This window comes from Tyto alba, unplaced genomic scaffold (assembly GCF_018691265.1).
Source record: "Tyto alba isolate M040663 unplaced genomic scaffold, T.alba_DEE_v4.0 Super-Scaffold_7, whole genome shotgun sequence".
In the NCBI taxonomy this organism is placed as follows: domain Eukaryota; kingdom Metazoa; phylum Chordata; class Aves; order Strigiformes; family Tytonidae; genus Tyto; species Tyto alba.
The window spans coordinates 40,750,672-40,769,543 of NW_024881328.1; the positions used below are offsets into that span (position 1 = coordinate 40,750,672).

The 18,872-nt window shown below is 42.6% G+C and overlaps 1 protein-coding gene across 23 annotated transcripts in view; it reads right to left on the reverse strand.

Moving 5' to 3' along the window:
* The window catches only part of LRRFIP1 (LRR binding FLII interacting protein 1), a 114,389-nt gene that overhangs the window by 64,159 nt on the left and 31,358 nt on the right, over positions 1-18,872 (reverse strand). For 17 of the 23 annotated variants that reach the window (XR_006164512.1, XM_042783802.1, XM_042783801.1 and 14 more), the window contains exon 2: positions 1,114-1,200. Coding sequence is in view for 22 of the 23 variants with exons in the window: in XM_042783802.1 (XP_042639736.1) it covers positions 1,114-1,200 (87 nt within the window). In the remaining variant the exon portion in view is untranslated. Of the gene's footprint in view, positions 1-1,113; positions 1,201-8,029; positions 8,131-18,872 lie in introns of those variants that run through there. The other 6 variants (XM_042783803.1, XM_042783804.1, XM_042783800.1 and 3 more) reach the window with 1 other exon arrangement.

An 18,872-nucleotide genomic window follows, 5' to 3' on the forward strand; every position in this document is an offset into this window, starting at 1 on the left:
AGACGCTCCAGCACGAAGCTGAGCGTGGGCAAACTGCCCGAGTGCTGCTTTTGCACACTGATTGCTGCAGCCTGCACTGATACTAGTCTGCCATCACACCCTGGTTCACTGTCTAAAAGCTAAACTGAATCCTCCTCTGCACCCTGAAGGACAGATGTACATGTATTTTCACTAGGTATTCCCACGCCTTGCCCCCAAATTCCTTGTTTCTTCCCCTTCCTTCAAAATCTACTTAGAAAAAATAAATTATGATTACTGTTGACGCTGTTATGTCTACTCTGCTGTTTCATTAAATGCACATCAACAAACACAAGTTTTAAGCCCTTCTGGTTCAGTCCACCTGTGCTGAACCAATGCAGCCCCATTCTAATAGCACTAGTTCAGCTTCTAGAGCTTCAAAACAAATGCTGCTCTCAGTTTCCTGGAGACAAAGTGACATTTAGTGCAGTTCCTACTTGTCAAACAGAGCAGGAACAGAACAAGCCTTTTTGGTCTTAAAGATCATTCCTACACTGGAAGCCCATGATCTCCCACACACTGACAAGCAGAGGCACAGTAGCGTTGCTGAGGATATAAAACAACTAGATCTTCCAGAATTTGGGAGAGAATACAGCATGCATTTAATCCAAACACTCTGGCAAAGCTAATGTTTTGCCAAATCCAGTCTCCATCATCACTTCTACCAACAGCAGAAGACCGTTTTTATAAAACGGGGGAGGACCACAATGCCAGCTTCACAGAGATGAAGCGAAACAGCATACAAGTAGAGTTATACAAGTGCCAAGAGTCTTCCATATTTATTAGATTTCTAAGCAAGTGATAAGAATCCACCACCCCAATGCACACACAAACAAGCTGCATATTTCAGAGTTTAATATTAAACAATGATTACTAAGTAATCACCAGTATTTTCCATGAATAATTATACTTGCTTCACCCAGATAAAATTCTTGCCGCAAACCATCTTTTTTCCAGGCTATTTTATGATACAACTTTAGCTCCAAGCAGACTATTAATGTTTCAACAAAATTTAGATTAACCCTTTGTTCCAGGATCCCAGATTATATTCAGGAAAGAAGATGATCAAAACACCCCCCACAGCCTTGACTGTACCTCTTTCTGCTGCCTCTCCAATTCCTTCATTCGGATCTCTCGTGCCTCTGCCCGCGCCGCTCGCTTTGCTGCGAGTCTGGCTTCAGCCTGCAAACGGGAACACAGCAATGAAATAAAAGCCGGACAATTCAACGTGAAGCACACTTGTTAAGCAGGACATGAAATAAGGAGACTTGACTCGGCAAGACTGTAAACACATCTGTAGGAGTTAATTCCCTATTGCAACTAATGGCCCTGCCTTCCATAACTTGTTATGCTTCACAGGCAGGTAATACACCCTCGTGCAGGCACTACCCTCGGTTAGCAGTTGCGTTTAGAAGTGCTCTGTGTTTCTTTAATTATTATTTTTGTGGGAAGAGAGGAAATAGATTTATTTAAGAAAAGCGGGTTTTGCTCTTCCCCTCCCGCCCCCCCCCCCCCCCCCCCGTCGTGCAGATTATTTTTTATTGATGAATGAATTTGACCAGCAGCAAACACATTGTGTCATTTTTCCTCATCAGCAGGGAACCAAAAGGCGTTGCTCAGCTAGTCACCCTGGTGTTACACCAAACTTTGCTGCTTCTGAAACCTTTTACTGTTAAGTACAGCATCCAGTGTAACATGAAAAACTGCAATAATATCAAGGTCAAGCCTACAGAAAATCAAAACGCCAACACTTTCACTAGCACTTCTAAACAGACAGAAAACCAGAAAAAAAGAAAGGTGTAATTTCTTTTCCCTTCTGTAAGTATATTCACCACTCAAACTTGTGGAAAAAGGCCACAACCCTCAAAAACACAAAACCAAACACAGAAAAAAGCCAAAAAAGGAGTAGGTTGGCTGAAACCTTCAGCTGAAAGAAAAGGGCTAATGAAAACCAAGCACAAGCTGGTGTATGGGAGGACTAGGAGCCTTGCAGTGCTGTACATCTTAAATCCTCACCAGTTAAAACAAAAGCCAAAATATACAGTCACTAGGCCAAAAATTAAGTTCACAACACCCACCTTCTACAAAACCCCACCACAAATAGCCCCAATGACTAAATACTGCTGTTGTTCATTTATCTACATTCTCTCCCATTTTACTGCATTGTCCCTAGACTCAAACTGGTAGGCAGGCAGATTACTTCTTATGACTATTGCAGCTCCCTGTTGTGCAAATATCATCTATTTAAGTGATCTGAGTTTTTAATTCTTGCAACACAGACAACTTCAGCCTGAAAAATTACTTGTAACAACAGAAAAAACTTCTCAGAGGGTAAAAATGCCCATGGCAGAAAGAGTGAAGGGTTGGTTTTGCGCAAAGCGCTGCTCTCTTTTCAATTCATTGCTTGAATTTCAAGGTAATCAGCTCTACTGTGGACAAAAGCTGCAAAACACACCCACGCTCGCATGCCTAGAGCGGACCTCCGTGCTTGCGCCCAAAATCCATCCCCTCTCATCATCGCGGGGTGCCGTCACTTACGGAGCCAAACAACAGCAGGCTCCAGGGTGTAGGCATGCGCTACCACAAGCCTTTTCAAGGGACTTCAACCACACTTGCCGACCTGAAGCAGTTTGTCCAAAAAGAAACCCCACGGCCCTGCCACTGGGCAAATACTAGGCAGAATCCCTGCCAGGCAGCATTCTGATTTACCTGCAATGTTTGATATCATTTATGACACCCACTATATAAACATGCTCTAAGATGTATGCTAAGGGTAAGAAAGCACAGTACTGGAACAAGTATGATATTGATTTGACAAATGGAAGGGGGGGGGGGGAGGAAGTTTAGCAAGTCATCCTAAGGCCTCCCTGAGAACAAGGCTCACCAGTTCCCCAGATCCCAATACCAACTGCAGTAAATTAATTTCACTTTGTGTAAAATCCTAGTAAATGATAGATCACATCTATAACACATTTCAGTTTTAAGTGCCAATCCATGGAGTTTCTCTATTCTACTTCAGCTTTGCAGTCCTTCACCTCCTCATACAAAGCCAATTTGCAAACCTTTAAGACATGTAAGAGTAAAAATGCGTTTTCATTTAGTATCTTTGACTAACAATAGCTTACATCTGGAACAAGCATATTTTTTATTCATGAACTTCTTTCCATGGCCACATGGCCCTTCAGCATTAAGTATCTTTCAATACAAATGAGAAACAATATATTCTGGATCCTTTTAAATAGCTTTTAAACTTTTTTTTAACATATCAAATTCTGCCATCAGCACATACCCTACTGAAATCTTTGCAAGAAGTCAAAACAATGTTATCCCACCCAGAACACTAGTATTTTAAAGCTACTAATTTTTATCATATCAAAACAAAGAATTACAGCAACGTTGAGGCTGGAAAGGACCTCAGGAGGTTTCCAGTTCACCCTCCTGCTCAAAGCAGGGTCAGCATCAAATTCAGACTGTGTTGCTCAGGGCTTTGTGCAGTTGGCTCTTGAAAACCTCCAACTTTAGTGGCTCCGCTGCCTTTCCAAGCTCTTCTTTCAATGCCTGACCATCTTCACAGGGAACAGTCTTTCCCCTCCTGCCATCATGTCAGAATCTGCTCTTTCAACTTAAAATCCACTGTCTCATCCTCCCATACTTCCCCATTATGAGCCTGGCTCCTGGCTTCTTAGTAACCTCAGCTTGTATGTCAGAAGGCTGCCGGTAGTTCCTACCTTAAAGTCTGATATTCTGCATCAAATACTTTAAGTAAATTGACTGTTACATTTTTAAACATGTTCTCAATGGTGTCTGGGTGCTATTTAGATGATTACATAGTTATTTTCATTGTGGTTCCCAACAAAAACACCAGCTCATTTGTGCTAGACAAAGGCAGTTGGTAAGGAACAGGCCATCTTTCCCTAAAGGGTTTTTGAACTCACACTAAAATAAGACTATGGGTGACAAGAAATACACAAAGAGAAAAAAATTCTCAGGGCAATGATCTGGACAAAACAGTAAGCAATGGTCTCTGATGGTATCAGTGATAAGAACAGCACTGAGATAATGATTAAGCATGAACCAATCACTTCCATCAAATAAAGTTTACTTCGCTTCCTCCGGTAAGGGTGGTTAAGAAAGACTTAACATGTTCTTACTCGTCATCCATCTCCCTTGGGCACTTCAACAAAACAGGACCACTAGAGTCTGTGGAAGGATAGGTCAGAGCTCCTGAATACTCACGGGTGCCCAGGAAAGTCCTCATCTGACAAAGAGCAGAAACAGTCCCCCAGCTGCATATCCTATATCCTATATATAGGATAGTCCAATATCCTATCTCAGTGTTTCCAAACTCTACCCCTTTGAGGCTGCATACAAGCCTCTGGAGGGTGTTCTCCAACTCAACAGAAAGGTACTCTACTATAATCATGTTGGTCATTAAGCGATCAGCCTGTGCCCTTCATAACCTCATTTCTACCACGCTTTGATACAGTTACTTAACCCAAATGAATGTTTTTGATATTCTGTTGGTGGCATTGGTGACAAACCTGACACCGCTCATGCACTCAGAGGAAGTAAATCAAATCAGGGCAGGGATGAGTCTACACCTAACATCATGTCCGATTTTAGCAAAGTCAAACCAAAAGTCTGGTAGCAACCCTAACGTCCAGCAAATTCTGCAGCAAATGTGGGGAGACAAACAGGAATTATTACATACAGATTTTCTCCTATGCAAAAGCATGGCCCAGCTACTGACAGGAGTGGCTACCCCAACAGCAACCCACACATCATGAACATTCATAATACGACATCCAGCGTCACCTACAGACTTTTAGACTAATACATAAGAATGTCAGATTTATTATGGACCTCTTCTTAAAAAGCAGGGGCGTGACTAAATTTGTCTGAGTTTGTCAAATCACACTCTTTGAAAGTCCTGGACTCTGCTTTCACATTAATAGCTCTGCATTATAAACATCCTGATTTCTTGCACACCCTGCAAACAGCAACTTTAACTTCACATTTCTCTCTCTGTGCTGACTAAACTACAGCAGGCTTTGCCTGGATGACTTTGGCCTTCATCCAGCCCAAGCACTTGTCAGAGCCCAGACCCAAGTCACCTCTAAAGGCAGTATCAGACAGACACTGTAGCCTGCAAGGGACACAGCTGAACACCATGAAACCATCAATAAATTCATACAGAGTTCTGAAATTCAGACTACAAAAGCTAAAACGAAAATCTCAAGGTTGCCAGCATAATTATTCAACAGATTCAAGATGAAAAAAAAAAAAAAAAAATCACTAAGATTGAAGGAAGTAATCTTAAAAGCATCTAAAATTCACTAGTGACTCAGTGAGCAATACAGGCCTCAATCAAAAGTGACAGATCACTGGCAAAAACAGAATAAAAATATGAAACCTATTTGCACTCATTACAAAGCTTTTGTAACTTCCCTTTCATGAAGTATTGCTCATCTGACAAGGAGAACCGGCAGCTTCAGCCATACTGTGTATGTCATACGGAAAAAAAAAACCCAACCTCCTAAGGGGCTTCTGTAAAGCCCCATGGGCAAAACAAGAGGAGATGAGGAGAACACAGAAATGCACACCAGCTGAAAAATAATCACCTTAATTTATGACACTCGCTCCAATACTACAACTATACATCCTATATTTTTGCCTTTTTATTGCAGTTGCCCAGGATGATTTATAGCCACCAAGCCCTGAAACAAGTATACTGTTGCACCGCAAAGTGCTCGTTGCTTTTGTTGGCCCACTTGCTCAGCACTCAACACCCCTGTTTAAGGGACACTTTAGTTTTAAAATACAAATCCAGTCCTCTGCAGCAGCAGATCTTTACCCTGCCTAAAGGAGTTCAGTATGTTTAGCTCTGAACTGGGAAAAACTAAGCAGGTTGTAACTTGGTACGCTACTGAAGTACAACTGCATCTGAAAAAGAGCCAAACCAGATATTTGATACCAGATGGAAAGGGAGAAGCATCTTCTGCCATCTGCAGCAGTGGAAGTACAAGATCTGCAACTGCTGAGGAGTTACCCCCCACATACCCCCTTTTTAAACACCACTCATCCAGACGAGGTGAGGTCTGGTTGCACCCGGGGCCAGTGTATAATGCACAATGCTTACGGAAGCGACGGCTTCCGGGCCCTGCGCGCCACGTCAGGGAAGCTGCAGAGTCATTATCATTTTGATGAGAGAATTATTTAGGTGACTTGGTTAGATATAGGCTAATGACACACATCCTGAAGGTGTGCATTCTCAGAGCTTTTTCCTCCTGAAATGTCCAAGAGCTCATTGTTTGACTGGAAGCTCCAAGAAACAGCCAACAAAGACAGGAAATTATGCTGCTTTTTTGAGCAGTGAAAAATGACTATGTTGACTTGCCACATAGCTACATCTGTATGTTTTCGATCTATACAAAGCACCCCTTAATTCCAATGTACTCAAAATTATCTGCTTCTAAGACTAGTAATCAAAGTCAGTATCTTATTTTTTGTGGAGGACTGAAGTGTTTGCCAGCACCAAACCATACTCAGAAAGTTCTCTGATCCCACTGTCAGAGAAACTTTAAAACACAAGTCTGCCTGACTAAATTACACCTGTTCACTGTACATAACTACTATTATGTATTTCTGCAATAAGTATTCTCAGGCTGATTTAAACTTCTTTCCAACATGCTTAAGATACCGCCAGCAAGTTGCTTTGGGGACAAGCATAATTTTTCATGATTCATGCTGCCCCATTCCAATATTCTGCATATAAAGGCTTTTTCTCAAATGTTATACAACTGTTCAGTCTCTTTATATAAGTCACATGCTTCATTAGGCAAAGAAATCTGATAAGGTTTGTTGTACTTCTAAAGAATTTAAAGTCTGTTTAGACAAGCAGCACCTGATTTGCAATATTCCTGCAACGCAGCTGACCAACATTGGGTAAAACAACTGCTAACCCATGGCAATGTTTTTCCAGTCTCCACCTGAGTAGCGAGTGACCTAAACCAGCGAGTTTCAGGAGCTCACCCTGAGTTACCATTGAAACAAGAGTGTCTATAAATGACTTCTATGTTTAGAGGTCAAACCAGCATACTCACCTGACATTTTCTGCACCTGAGTTATAAACATACTTTGCACCACTTATTCATTTGACAATGAGCCTATGAGTCACATAAGGCTCTCTCAGGCCACATCTTGCTTAACTCCCCACCTTTCTCTTAAATGTAAATTAGTATTTAAAGGCAGCATGTTCATGAACCCTAGCCCACATATAAACATAAGAATTCCCTTCTAATACCCACATACCAGCGTCGCTGGTTGGACAGACAGGCCCATTATGGGCTTGTCTAACAGCTCCTCTCCTGTTCATAGTGACAGTGGTGAACCCGAGTGACAAGGGATGACTAATCCACCCGTTAACGTTTTATGGACACACGAGGCTGTCCTGAAACTTTATCTGGAAAACATTTAACAGGTTCAATTGGCACACCTCCTCCCGTACCAAACTGAGCAGTAAGTAGCTTACGTTTTAGTCCCTGATTTTTACAAGAAAGCCTTAGAAAATTCCACGCGCTTTGAAGAATTACCTACCTTCGGCAGCCGGCAGTCGCAAGCACCTCCCTGGCACCCACCGCCGCAGAGCTGCCGCCGATTACACCAGCGCCCAAGAGGAGGCTAAACTCCGAATCGCACATAAACCGAGAGCCCCCAGCAACCCCCACCCCCCCCCACCCCCCCCCCGCCAGGTCGCTAGGTCTGAGCTGCGGCAGCGAAGACACACGCGGGTTGGGGTGGCGGGGGGGGGGGGAAGCCCGTGGGGAGGAACACGCAGGGGGGAAGCCCCGCCGTGCCAGGGCGCACACGCAGCCGGCCGCTGTCCCCACGTGGGGTGTGCGGCCCGCCGACCCCGCAGCCCCTTCCCCACGGCCGCCCGTGGGCACGCCGCGGCCCCAACCCCCACACCCTCCGAAGGGGCTGGGGGACGGTGCAGGCGGCCCCCCCTTACCTGCTGCCGGGCGGCCGGGCTGAGGCAGTCGGCTGCCGCCTCCATGGCCGCGGCTCCTCCTCGCCTGTCCCCGCAGGAAGCGGCCCGGGCTGGCCCCACGGGGCGGGGCGCTGCCGGCGCCGGCCCCCACGGCCGGGGGAGCCCACGCCGGGGCCGGCCCGGGGTCCGCGCCCCTCGCCGGGGCGTCCCGGCGGCACAGGGCAGCCCCCCTCCTCCCTTCCCAGCCACTGCTACCCGGGCGGGCCCGGCGCTTCCCTTAAGCGGCTTGCAGGGGAGAAAGCAATTCCGAGAGCGGCTTCAAAGCTCGTAACCTCCTTCTGATGCTCGAGGAGGATGCAACAACCGACCAAGCCCCTGCTTGGCGTATCCCAACTGTTTCTCGCAGCGTGCTGGAAAGTAACATCGAACAGATGCTTATACATCCATCCATCCATCCCTCCATCCTCACACCACCCAGCACTTGCATCGCAGGCAGAAAGAAACCGCCTAACTGTTGTTAATTTGCTGCAATTATATCCGGATAGTATGTTGGGTTATGTAGAGCTGAGTTTAAAATGGGTAATCAACGCTGGATATGCTAGTGTTGGGTTTTTATTCTTTGAGAAATAGCATTATACTCTAAGCAACAAATTAATAATAATAATTACCGTAATAATAATGATAGTAATAATAATGATAATGACAATAATAACGGAGCAAAAGAAAAGGCCAGGACAAAAAACAGCACCTTATCAAGGTCTGAAAGCACTGCAGAAGAGCAATCAGGAATAGTGGCTGAACAGAAAAAAAAAAAAAAAAAAAAAAAAGCATTCTGCATTTCTAAAGGTCTCTTGTGACGAGCTGGATGAGTTTAAAACACACCGAGGGAAAAATGAGAATGATTAAAGAACACAAATGTGTTTTAATGGCACTAAATGTACCCCAAGAACAATTCACGCCAGTCAGAGCAGAAATCTTGGCTCCACAGAAATTAGTGCCATCTCTTGATTCCCCTTGATTTTATCCGAGGCGCACACCCCCACCCCCTCACAGAGACAAGAGGGCAGGGAGGAAACCACCCAGGTAGGGAGAATTAGGGAAGCTTAAGCAGCTCATCCTATCCGCGGCAGTTTTGCAGCAGCAACAATAGAGCACACGGAGAGCCATCCCTTCATGGCACCGGATCTTCTCCGGCTGCAGAGACAAGCACACCAGTTTGCTCCTTAGCACCTAAACCCTGCACTCTCTCCCCTTTCCCCGGCCAGCCGGTGCAGGCTGAGGAGCCCTGCAAAGCCCCCACCCAGCAACTGAGCTCAGTTTTTCCATGAGCTGCCAGCCCAGTATGGAGAATCGGGTTTGGCACGCTGGAGGAGCACGCAGTGCCATGCCTGCTGACAGTATTTTAGCTAATTTGGAAGCGCTGGCACTGTTTTACCTGTGGGGGGAATACTTCAACTAGATTCATTGACAGCTCCTGGACCCCAGCCATGTCCCACTGTCCCTGGAAAGGCCAGACACGCTTCCTTTAAATAAAAGACATTAGGGATGTTTAACTTGCTTCCTGGCCCTGGGAGAAACCCTGCTTAACCGAGGGGGAGCTTTGCATTTGTAAAACAGACAAATGATTTAAGTTTTACCTAAATCATAGCATTGCAGAATAGTTTGGGGGTTGGAAGGGACCTTCACAGATCACCCAGTCCCACCCCCCTGCCCCGGGCAGGGCCCCCTTCCCCCAGCCCAGGGGGCTCCCAGCCCCGTCCAACCTGGCCTTGAACCCTTCCAGGGAGGGGGCAGCCACAGCTGCTCTGGGCACCCTGGGCCAGCGCCTCACCACCCACACGAGGAAGAACTTCTTCCTCACATCTAATCTAAATCTGCCCTCTTTCGGTTTAAAACCGTTACCCCTTGTCCTATCACTACAGGCCCTGGTAAAAAGTCTCTATCATTCCCATAAGCCCCCTTTAACTACTGGAAGGCTACAATAAGGTCTCCAAAGTCTCCATTTTTCATTAAAGTCCAACACCACCTGTTGAGCCTACAAGTTATTTTTTCCTTCATCACAGGGTAAAGGACTCAATTTTGCTTTTTAAAAAAATAAATCTGACCTGTCTTAAACCCACTTCAATGTGTGCATGAAAATAAAGAAACTAATAGACATAGGAGTACTATATATTCCTGTGAAGCAGAAAGATAATCACATGCCTCAAAGGTATTGGGTTTTTAATTAGAAAAAAATCAGGCTTAAGCTACTCTGAAGGCTGATAATTAGATTCAATGATACACTATAGCCTCATGTTAAATTTCTTTTTGGTAAACCTGCTAGCTGGAGGGTATGACAAGTATGCCTGCATAACAAAATATGTGAAATGAAAGGGGAAAAGGAAGCCAGACAATATAGTCTGCACAGCACACTTCATAAGCAGTCAACATTCAGTACAGAGAAATCATCTATAATTTAAATTTACGTTTGACAGACACCCATTTCATCCCCCAGTATGGCTTATACTGAAATCAGGAACCAGGCCAACCTAACACGATCAGGAAACTCTTTCCTATTCAGGTGGTATAACATACAGCCCTAAGCCCATTATTTACGGTTCATAAACTTCCTAGTCCGCTACATTTCCCTTATCCTCCGTCAGGAAGAGCAAAAGAACAACAGCAATTTACAATAAGTGAAAGAAGACCCTGGCATGGCCTGCAGCCATGCCTTCTGCCCCAGCTGGCTGGCACTCCTGGAGACAGCGCTGGGTGATCCTGCTCCAGGCTGGCAACCTCACTGCTCTGCCCCACAATGCCCAGCAAGTCTGGCTTTTGTGAATGGCCCCTGGTCCAAAAGAAAATATGCCCTAATTCCCAGAGACTGCTAAGCACTTAATTTTGGTGCAGTAAACAGTATCAAGCATTGCAGAAATCCAGAAATCATAGCCACTTATGAAGGCAGCGCTTCTGGGCTATGGCAGCTCACCCTGAGGTAGCCAGGGACCAGGCACTGGAATTAATTCTTCAGGAAAAGTACGTTTTGCCTTATATGTAGAAGTTTTAACAGAGAAGGGAAGGAAAGGAGAGTGATGTTAACTGTGTAAATTGTAACAACTCAGCATGTCAAAGTATGCATATTTTCATGTGAGCTTAAAATCGACAATTTGTTCTGGTTTTCTTGGTTAATGAGAATTAACATCCCCTTACATTCACTGGGAAATTTGTACAGTTTTTATACTATCTGTCACTTGGAAGATACGCTAGAGATATGAGTACTTCCTATACAAGGCATAAATTAACTGAGGACCCCCCCACACACACACCTTTTTCTAATTACTTCCTAAATCAATGTAGAAGCCAAGATGTTTATTTGCTTTACTTGAAGCACTTCATACATACCTCGGGATAAATTCACACAGGTGTGCCAGGGACCCGCTGATTAGGAACTGAAGGATCAGCAGGTCTTTTTAATACTAGCAAACTTCCATTTTTCAGAATAGAGAGCTGACAGCATTCAAACCACACACTTTGGCATGTCTGAATTGATTTTATATGAAGTGAGGCCCATTCCGACAAATTTCCCATGAACAGGTATTCTCCGTACGCCCACATAAACACTATCTTTCTTATCTCTTCCTCCTGGTGCGCCACACTGGATCCTTCAGCCACTGCTAAATAAAAAGCAAGTGCACACGCTTCTGTAACTACAATAGCTGAGACACAATCTAGGAAGCCAGTGATGCATTTCACTTGCTTGCTTGCCAAAGCTATTTAGCATCATTAAGCAGATAGCAGTTAGCTCTCAGATTCCTTGCTCTTCAAACCACTGCTATGTAAACTTGGGGGAGCAGGGGGGTACTTCCAGCACCTAGAGAACACTGTCTGAAAGGGGGTATTATTTCACCCCCTCAAAAATGCAGTATCTAGTCATACCTCCCTCATAGTCAGAAAGATAGCCAAAGGTTCTCAAGCTCTGCTAAACACCATGAATTCAGTGCACAGTCCTTTTGCATTTCCCACTGGAAATAGGACATTGCAAGAGTGACATTAATTCGAGGAGATATCTAAGCAGGAAGAATGTTTACAATGGAAATATGCATCCCATGTAGTACAATGCTAAACTGAGCGTAAGAAACACAGGTAACAGCAGGGATTTAGAAGGCAGAAAAAAAGTCAGCTGGCATTTTCAGAAACTTGGTAGGTTAACTGTGAATTCATCTTAGGTATGTCTAAGCAGAAAAAAGAATTACTGCGCTTTGGACAGCAGCTCAGTTTCTGATGACACAGACTCCTTATCTTGCCACGGGGAACACACCTCAACTTTGCAAACACAAAAAAGGCATGCTTGCACACAGCACAACGCATTCCTCCACAAATCCAGGGCTAAATCCTAAAATTCAGTTTTACAGAACTGCAACCCTTTACCCATAACTACCGAGGAGTTGCATCAAAAGGCAGATGACGGTATGATCTTTCCCTCTTCCAAGTATGTTACAATCATGACAATGCAAACAAATTCCAAGGAAGCCTGGCCTCCATCATGGGTCACACCCAGTTGATTATTTTTTGTCTTCAGGGCATGTGATGCCAGTAGTCATTAAATGAGGCACGGAAGCAGGGATTCGAGTAGGAATAAAGCAGTCAAAACATTTTCAGACAGGTTTAAACACTGAAAAAACATGCAACATAGAGCACGCTGGCTCCAGCTTGGCCCACCCCAATATTAGTTCTTAAGCAATACCGGCAGCCACCTCCCAATGCTATCCATCACCTACATATGTAACTCAGCCTATTTCATGTATATATATATATATATTATATTTCATGTATATATATATTATATATATATATATAAATATATAAATAAGTTCTAGTGTGCATTTCTTTTATTCTCTTCAACTAGTAGCTCTTTTGGTGGACTTGGCAGCGTTAGGTTAATAGCTGGACTCTATGATCGTAAAGGTCTTAACCTAAATTCTTCTATGATTCTTAGAATTAGAATTTCCATCATGTCCCTTCATACCATATTTACTACCAGCTTTCCAAACAGTGGCAACAGACAAAGAAAGTCTCATTTTGTGGAGGAAAAGGCTGGAAAGTACTTCATATTAGAAGAAAAATTTGGTTACTCTAGACTCTTTTTTTTTTTTGGTGAAGGTTCTTCTAACATTCAAGAAAGTCTATAAAAATCTATGGAGTAACACCCATCTGAAATCATGAAGACAGAAAAAACTACGCATGCATCTCACTTCATCATCCCTGTCTGCTGTGGGCATCCTGGCACCCTTGCAGCTCTGCTGGCAGAGTTAACAAAACCTCCTTGTAAACCGTAACCAAGGCAATGAACCCAAGTATACACAACTAAGTGCTGCTTAGGAAAACAATGTCCGGTTTTCATCACCAAAATGTACTGCCAGTATCAACAGATTATTTTCTATTGAGGCTAGAAGGGGTTGCAGCAAGGAGGAGGAAGGAAACTGCTGAACCAGGCGCAAGTGCTTCTCGTCACAGTGAAGTCAGATGAACTGAGTCATGCTGGTAGGGAAGCTGGAACACTCTTGGGTTCCAGCCTATACAAGGCATGTTTATCATTCGGCTCTGGGAATCCATTCAACTTCAAAACTCAAAAGCAATGCCGTCGTGAATATTTGGGTATCGAGGATATTAATGCCTCACTACTATCAGAAAGCTTCAGAAATTTCAAGTATGGGTATATGAAAAGTTATGTGATCTTTCTGGTTTAGAAGAGACAGATTTAAGAATAGTTCCCATAAACCAATAAATTCCTGACCAAATCTTAAACTTTTCTGTTCCTTTGCTTAATAATACACACACACACACACACACACACATATATATAAAAATCCACAGAATTTTAAAAGATCAGACTGAAAAATTAGTTTTGATTAGGAGTGACTCACAGAACCTGTGAGTATACAGACATCTATGTAAAAACAACCATGCAGAAGTGATCCACTAAGAAACTTTTACTTGTAGTAAAGTGCTTCTCTGCTGGTATATCCACAATATTAGGCTTTACCATCTCCCAGGCTCTACCTCAAACCTAATCAGCTTTAAAGAGCTGGAAGCTGCATTAACCATCTCTACCACGACCACAAATTTTGTAAACTGGAAAACCATTAGTAATTTCAAAGAACACCACGCAGAAGGGCAGAGGTTCTGCACTTCAGCCTTACCCCCCTATTAGTGATATTAAGTGGGGAAACACAAGCAGCATCCAAAAACTCTAGGAGTGCCAGTTACCTCATCAAGCTCTCCAACTCAACATGTTAAAAAAAGGCAACCAATATCCAAATTCACAGTAAAAGCAAAGTCCAAAAAAATCAGACTTACAGCTAGCCATAATTATGGTTTCAACCCAAATGTTTCACTATATTCACTACAGAGAATAAACTAGCATGGCATCTTAAATGTACAATGGTTGCGTCTTAAGATCCTTTGCAAACACTGCAAAATCTTGTTATCAAACATCTTAGCAAAAAAATGTCAGTTCACTTTGAGAAGTGTCCAATTCTCCTGTACAAAGGGAATAATAAGGACACCACCAGAGAAAAACTGACCAGAAGAACTGTTACAGTGTTTCCCATGACCACCCTAACTGCAACCTAAACTTATTTTTCTGAATCAGACTCACTCACACGATGCAATCCTACAAAACTGAAGTTTGGAGAGAGATTAAATGGTAAGCTTTTTCATGGAAAGCTTTTATTTCATGGGCACTGAAAGACTGATTTCTTATTTTGTTTTTAAAGTTTCTCAGAATATCAGAGCTTTGTTTTTCCATTTTCATTAATTCCCAAGCACCAGGAGCAGGGAGTACTAACAGGCAAGCGCTCCTCTTGGACATGCCAATGGTGCTGCTGTGAGTTATCTGTGTTTAAGGGGTCAGCATTCTTGGTCTTGCTTAACATTTTGAGCTGAGGACTAGGAAGAGGAGGAGGGGAAGAGACCCACAGCTAATGAGGAATTTACACATGAACACTGTCTACTTTGGAGAAACATTTGCTTATGTGTTTGCCAGGAAACCCAACTCAGAGATATAATTTAAGCATGTGACCAGAGGCTGGAAAGTCTTGTTGACATGGACCTTTACTCCCCATAAAGGAAGAGAATGTTTATTCTGCAGAACACTGCAGCAAACAGTGTGTACAGCTCCACAATGTAAGAGACAATTAGGGAGTGGTGTCCTACTTCATAAATTATATTGCCATGCAGTTGCAAGGGACCACTGCTAAAAATACAGTCTAAACAATAACTGACCTCCATCATGAGCTTGCATGGGTTACCAAAGTAAATCCTGACAGAAGGAATTGATCTGGAAACACCTGTTAGAAGTGAGGTATCCTGTAAACACTTCCATAGATCCTAGCAGTGGTTTAGAGACATTTATTACCTTCGGATTTTTTTTTTTTAATTCCCCTTCCCTTGGGGTTTAAAAGTGGTATTACTGTAAAATTTACTAGTTTCTCAGGAAGGTGATATGGTCTCTTTCCCTCTACTACCTGGTCATGTACCTTCACGTGCACACCAGTAACCAAGAGCTGGTTGACAAGTTGTTCAGTGGTTTGCATCTGTTTTGGTCTTTGTTGCAACATTGGGTTCCCTTTGTGTGCTAAGGCACCAGCTTAGCTGCAGGTAGGTTAGCTGCAAACTGGATTCCACTTGAAGATGCACTGGACTTGGAGTAGGAGAAAGGAAAAAGTGCTTGAAGCATGGCCTTCAATTCAAACAAATCCTCTCCATGAAAAAAACATTGGAGAGTTCAATGCAGCTTCAGAGGCAATTACAGAATTCTACAGAAAATCAGTTTTGTAGAATCCTGTAAAAACAGAGATTTTTATAAGCACTGTAGCTCCAGAGCCTGGAGAATGGGAAGATCACTGTATATATAAGGCATACCACCTGCACTGCTCTTCAGCAATAAATAACTTGTCCTATTTCCATACTCTGAAAAACCAAAACAGGGATGAAAGAGCAATTCCAGTATAGGATGTTTGCTGGCAGCTCTGCAGAAGTGTGTTACAGCTTTAAACCCCAACCAGTTTTCTATAGGTAGCGTATTTGGCAAAGGACCAACGCAGTATCACTAATCACATTTACGTCACTTCTTCAAACAGCGTTTTCTCTCGATATAGCTCTAGTCAGTAAGTGGTTGCTCCCACCAGAGGAGAATTTGGATACCACTCTACAGCTGTTATCTCAAAGAACAAAACCACATGTTTTATACACCCTGTATAATACTGCATTCATATACTTTAAATCAAGTCTACTACTCATATAAAATAGTTTTGAGGGAGTCGACATTGATCTTGGAAGCAGCTGGATCACTCATTCAAGCAAATGAATCAGAATTGTTGAGGCTACAATGATACCTAGAAGGAAAAAGTTAAACAAAGACAGCTGACGGTATTAGCAAATATGAACTAGAATTTCACAAGAAAAGCGTACAAGTCTTCCCAGTGTTGTCTCCTGAAATATTTAATGGTATTAAACTGCATTCAGTCGTTTCTTCCACTTGCTTTATCCAACTTCTCTATAAAAAAAGAAATTTCTCCTTTACAGTGACCACACAGATACTTTTAGTTCTCCCTCTATTAGATCAGCAGTGTTTTGCAGCAACTCTTTTCCTCATTTCAAATTTAGATAAAACTGAACCTCAAAACACACAAGTAGAATGGCTGTATTCCAGAGTACTTCTTAAACACTGTATTTCTGTTTAATTACAAAGGCTGTTCTACAATCAAAGTCACCCAGAGTTCATTACAGACTTTAGAGAGCTTAAAGCAGTAAGGCTGAAAGAAAGGCAGTATGTGAACAAGGGGTACTAAAGGAGGTAAGAGTTTGTAGAATGCATCCCACAGTAAGTCTATAGTATGCACACCTCAAGAGGCTTTAAATCTTTCTTTATCACAAAATGTGTATGCTTGGCATTGTGAATTTATTTATTTGGAGAGAAAAAACAGCATGCTTGCTGTAATACAGGCACTAGGGTTATCCAGGTAGTGCAAATGAACTGGTAACATCCAGAACTGGATAACTTTGCTTAAACCAAATATAAAGTGAAAGATGAATATAAGTTATCACATTAATGACTCTGCATCCTTGCTAGTTTGACATCTTTGTGTAATACCACAAATAAAAGAGAGAGTTGAATTATATTTCAGACTCTTGGTGCTTCACTGCCATTTCTTTCCAGAGAGGGAACAAAGCTACAACCAGTGTTTCCCACCAGGACTGGTCGCTGCTGCAGGCACGCAGCGCACGGAGAGGTCAGCAGAAAGACTCTCAGTAAGGAAGCACACGGGCAAAATTAATTCAGCCAGTGGTACATATTACTGAAGAGCAAACACATTTGTCTTGACCATGCTCACAGAGAAAGTAAGCACAATAACCAAATTTGGAGCCTTCAATAAACAGCAATATTTCATCTGTCTTCTTTACCGCATAAACACAGGTTGGGGAGGGCTCTGGGGCTGGACGAATGCCAACATCTTTTTGAACGTGGACATAAACAGAGGTTTTGTTCCTGACTGGTGAAAATATTTGAAGTATAAATAAGAACTGAAATTCAGGGACTGCTACAAACAACGTAATCTGTGGGGACCACATTCTGGTCTCCACTGAACTGCAAATTTCATCTGAATAAAAGCTGGCAAACCCTGAACACAGCTCTGCACTTCTAGCACACTAAAATGTGGATAAAACCTCAGCAACTGCTTAAAACAGTACTCAAACTATGAGTCAAGAGAAAAGAAACCATAAATTTTTAAGTAAAGGTTACTGATACTGTTCTAGGAATTACCCAGTCTGCAACACAAAATGATATAAAGCTTTAAGAAAGGGCATAGATACAAGATTAAGTTCTGTTTTGTTTCTCAAGTCAAGTACACCTGCTTTCTGGTTTAATCACCTTTTAAAAAAAAAAAAAAAAAAAAAAAAGGGCAACCAAAAGCCCAACTTCACTTGCATCACAGTAAGAACAAATACATTTTCAGGGGAAGTATGCACCCACAAACACCACTGGGTCTCCACAGAAATACACTTTTTGCATCCCAGCAATTTTCAGGCATATTTATTCTTTTAAGGCCAAATACAATGAAGATCAGAAGTTTCAGGTAATCCATTGAACACTCCTCCATATCATACGCTCTTGAAGAGGTACAGAAGCAGTAAAAAAGTTCAAATGTTATCAGATGCACAATAGCTGGAGCCTTGGTCAGGTGCTAATGAAAAGTCCAGTTCTTGGCCATGAAAACATGGTATTGAAAAATAATGCAAACAGGTAGTGTGAAGACGGTGAGAGATAAAGGAAAAAGAAGCTGAAAATACTGCAGACCAAAGAAGACAGTGGGATACGCAGAAAACATTGCAGAGATTAAATAGACGACAAATATAGAATAAGAGGAGCACGAGAGGAATAGGAAAATAAGATGAAATAGTGAAAATCAAAAATCAGGAAGGGGGTGGGAAAAAAAGGCCTAATAAAAGCATAGGAGACAAGTACCAAAGCCTAGGGGACCCAAGATTTAATAGCCATATTCCAGTTCCTGTACACAAACAGTTCAACATCAGTTAAGTGACTGAAATGGAACAGCTTCCAATGCCAAGAGAAATTGTATCATAATTTTGAAATGGTGTAAGATTGAATTAGATCATGTGAACTGCTGTTATTTTAGTGTCACACTAATGAGGGACCTTTCCATTTTGCAATAGGTCAGAACAATTTGTCTCTGAAGTTTCAGTGGGAAATTTTTTTAGGAGCTTCATGCCAAGAACTAGTCAGTGAAGTTGCACAGGTCTTTGCCATCAATTAAGAGCAATTCAGAATTCCACTGTGCTTCAGTTTCTTGTCCAGAGAAAA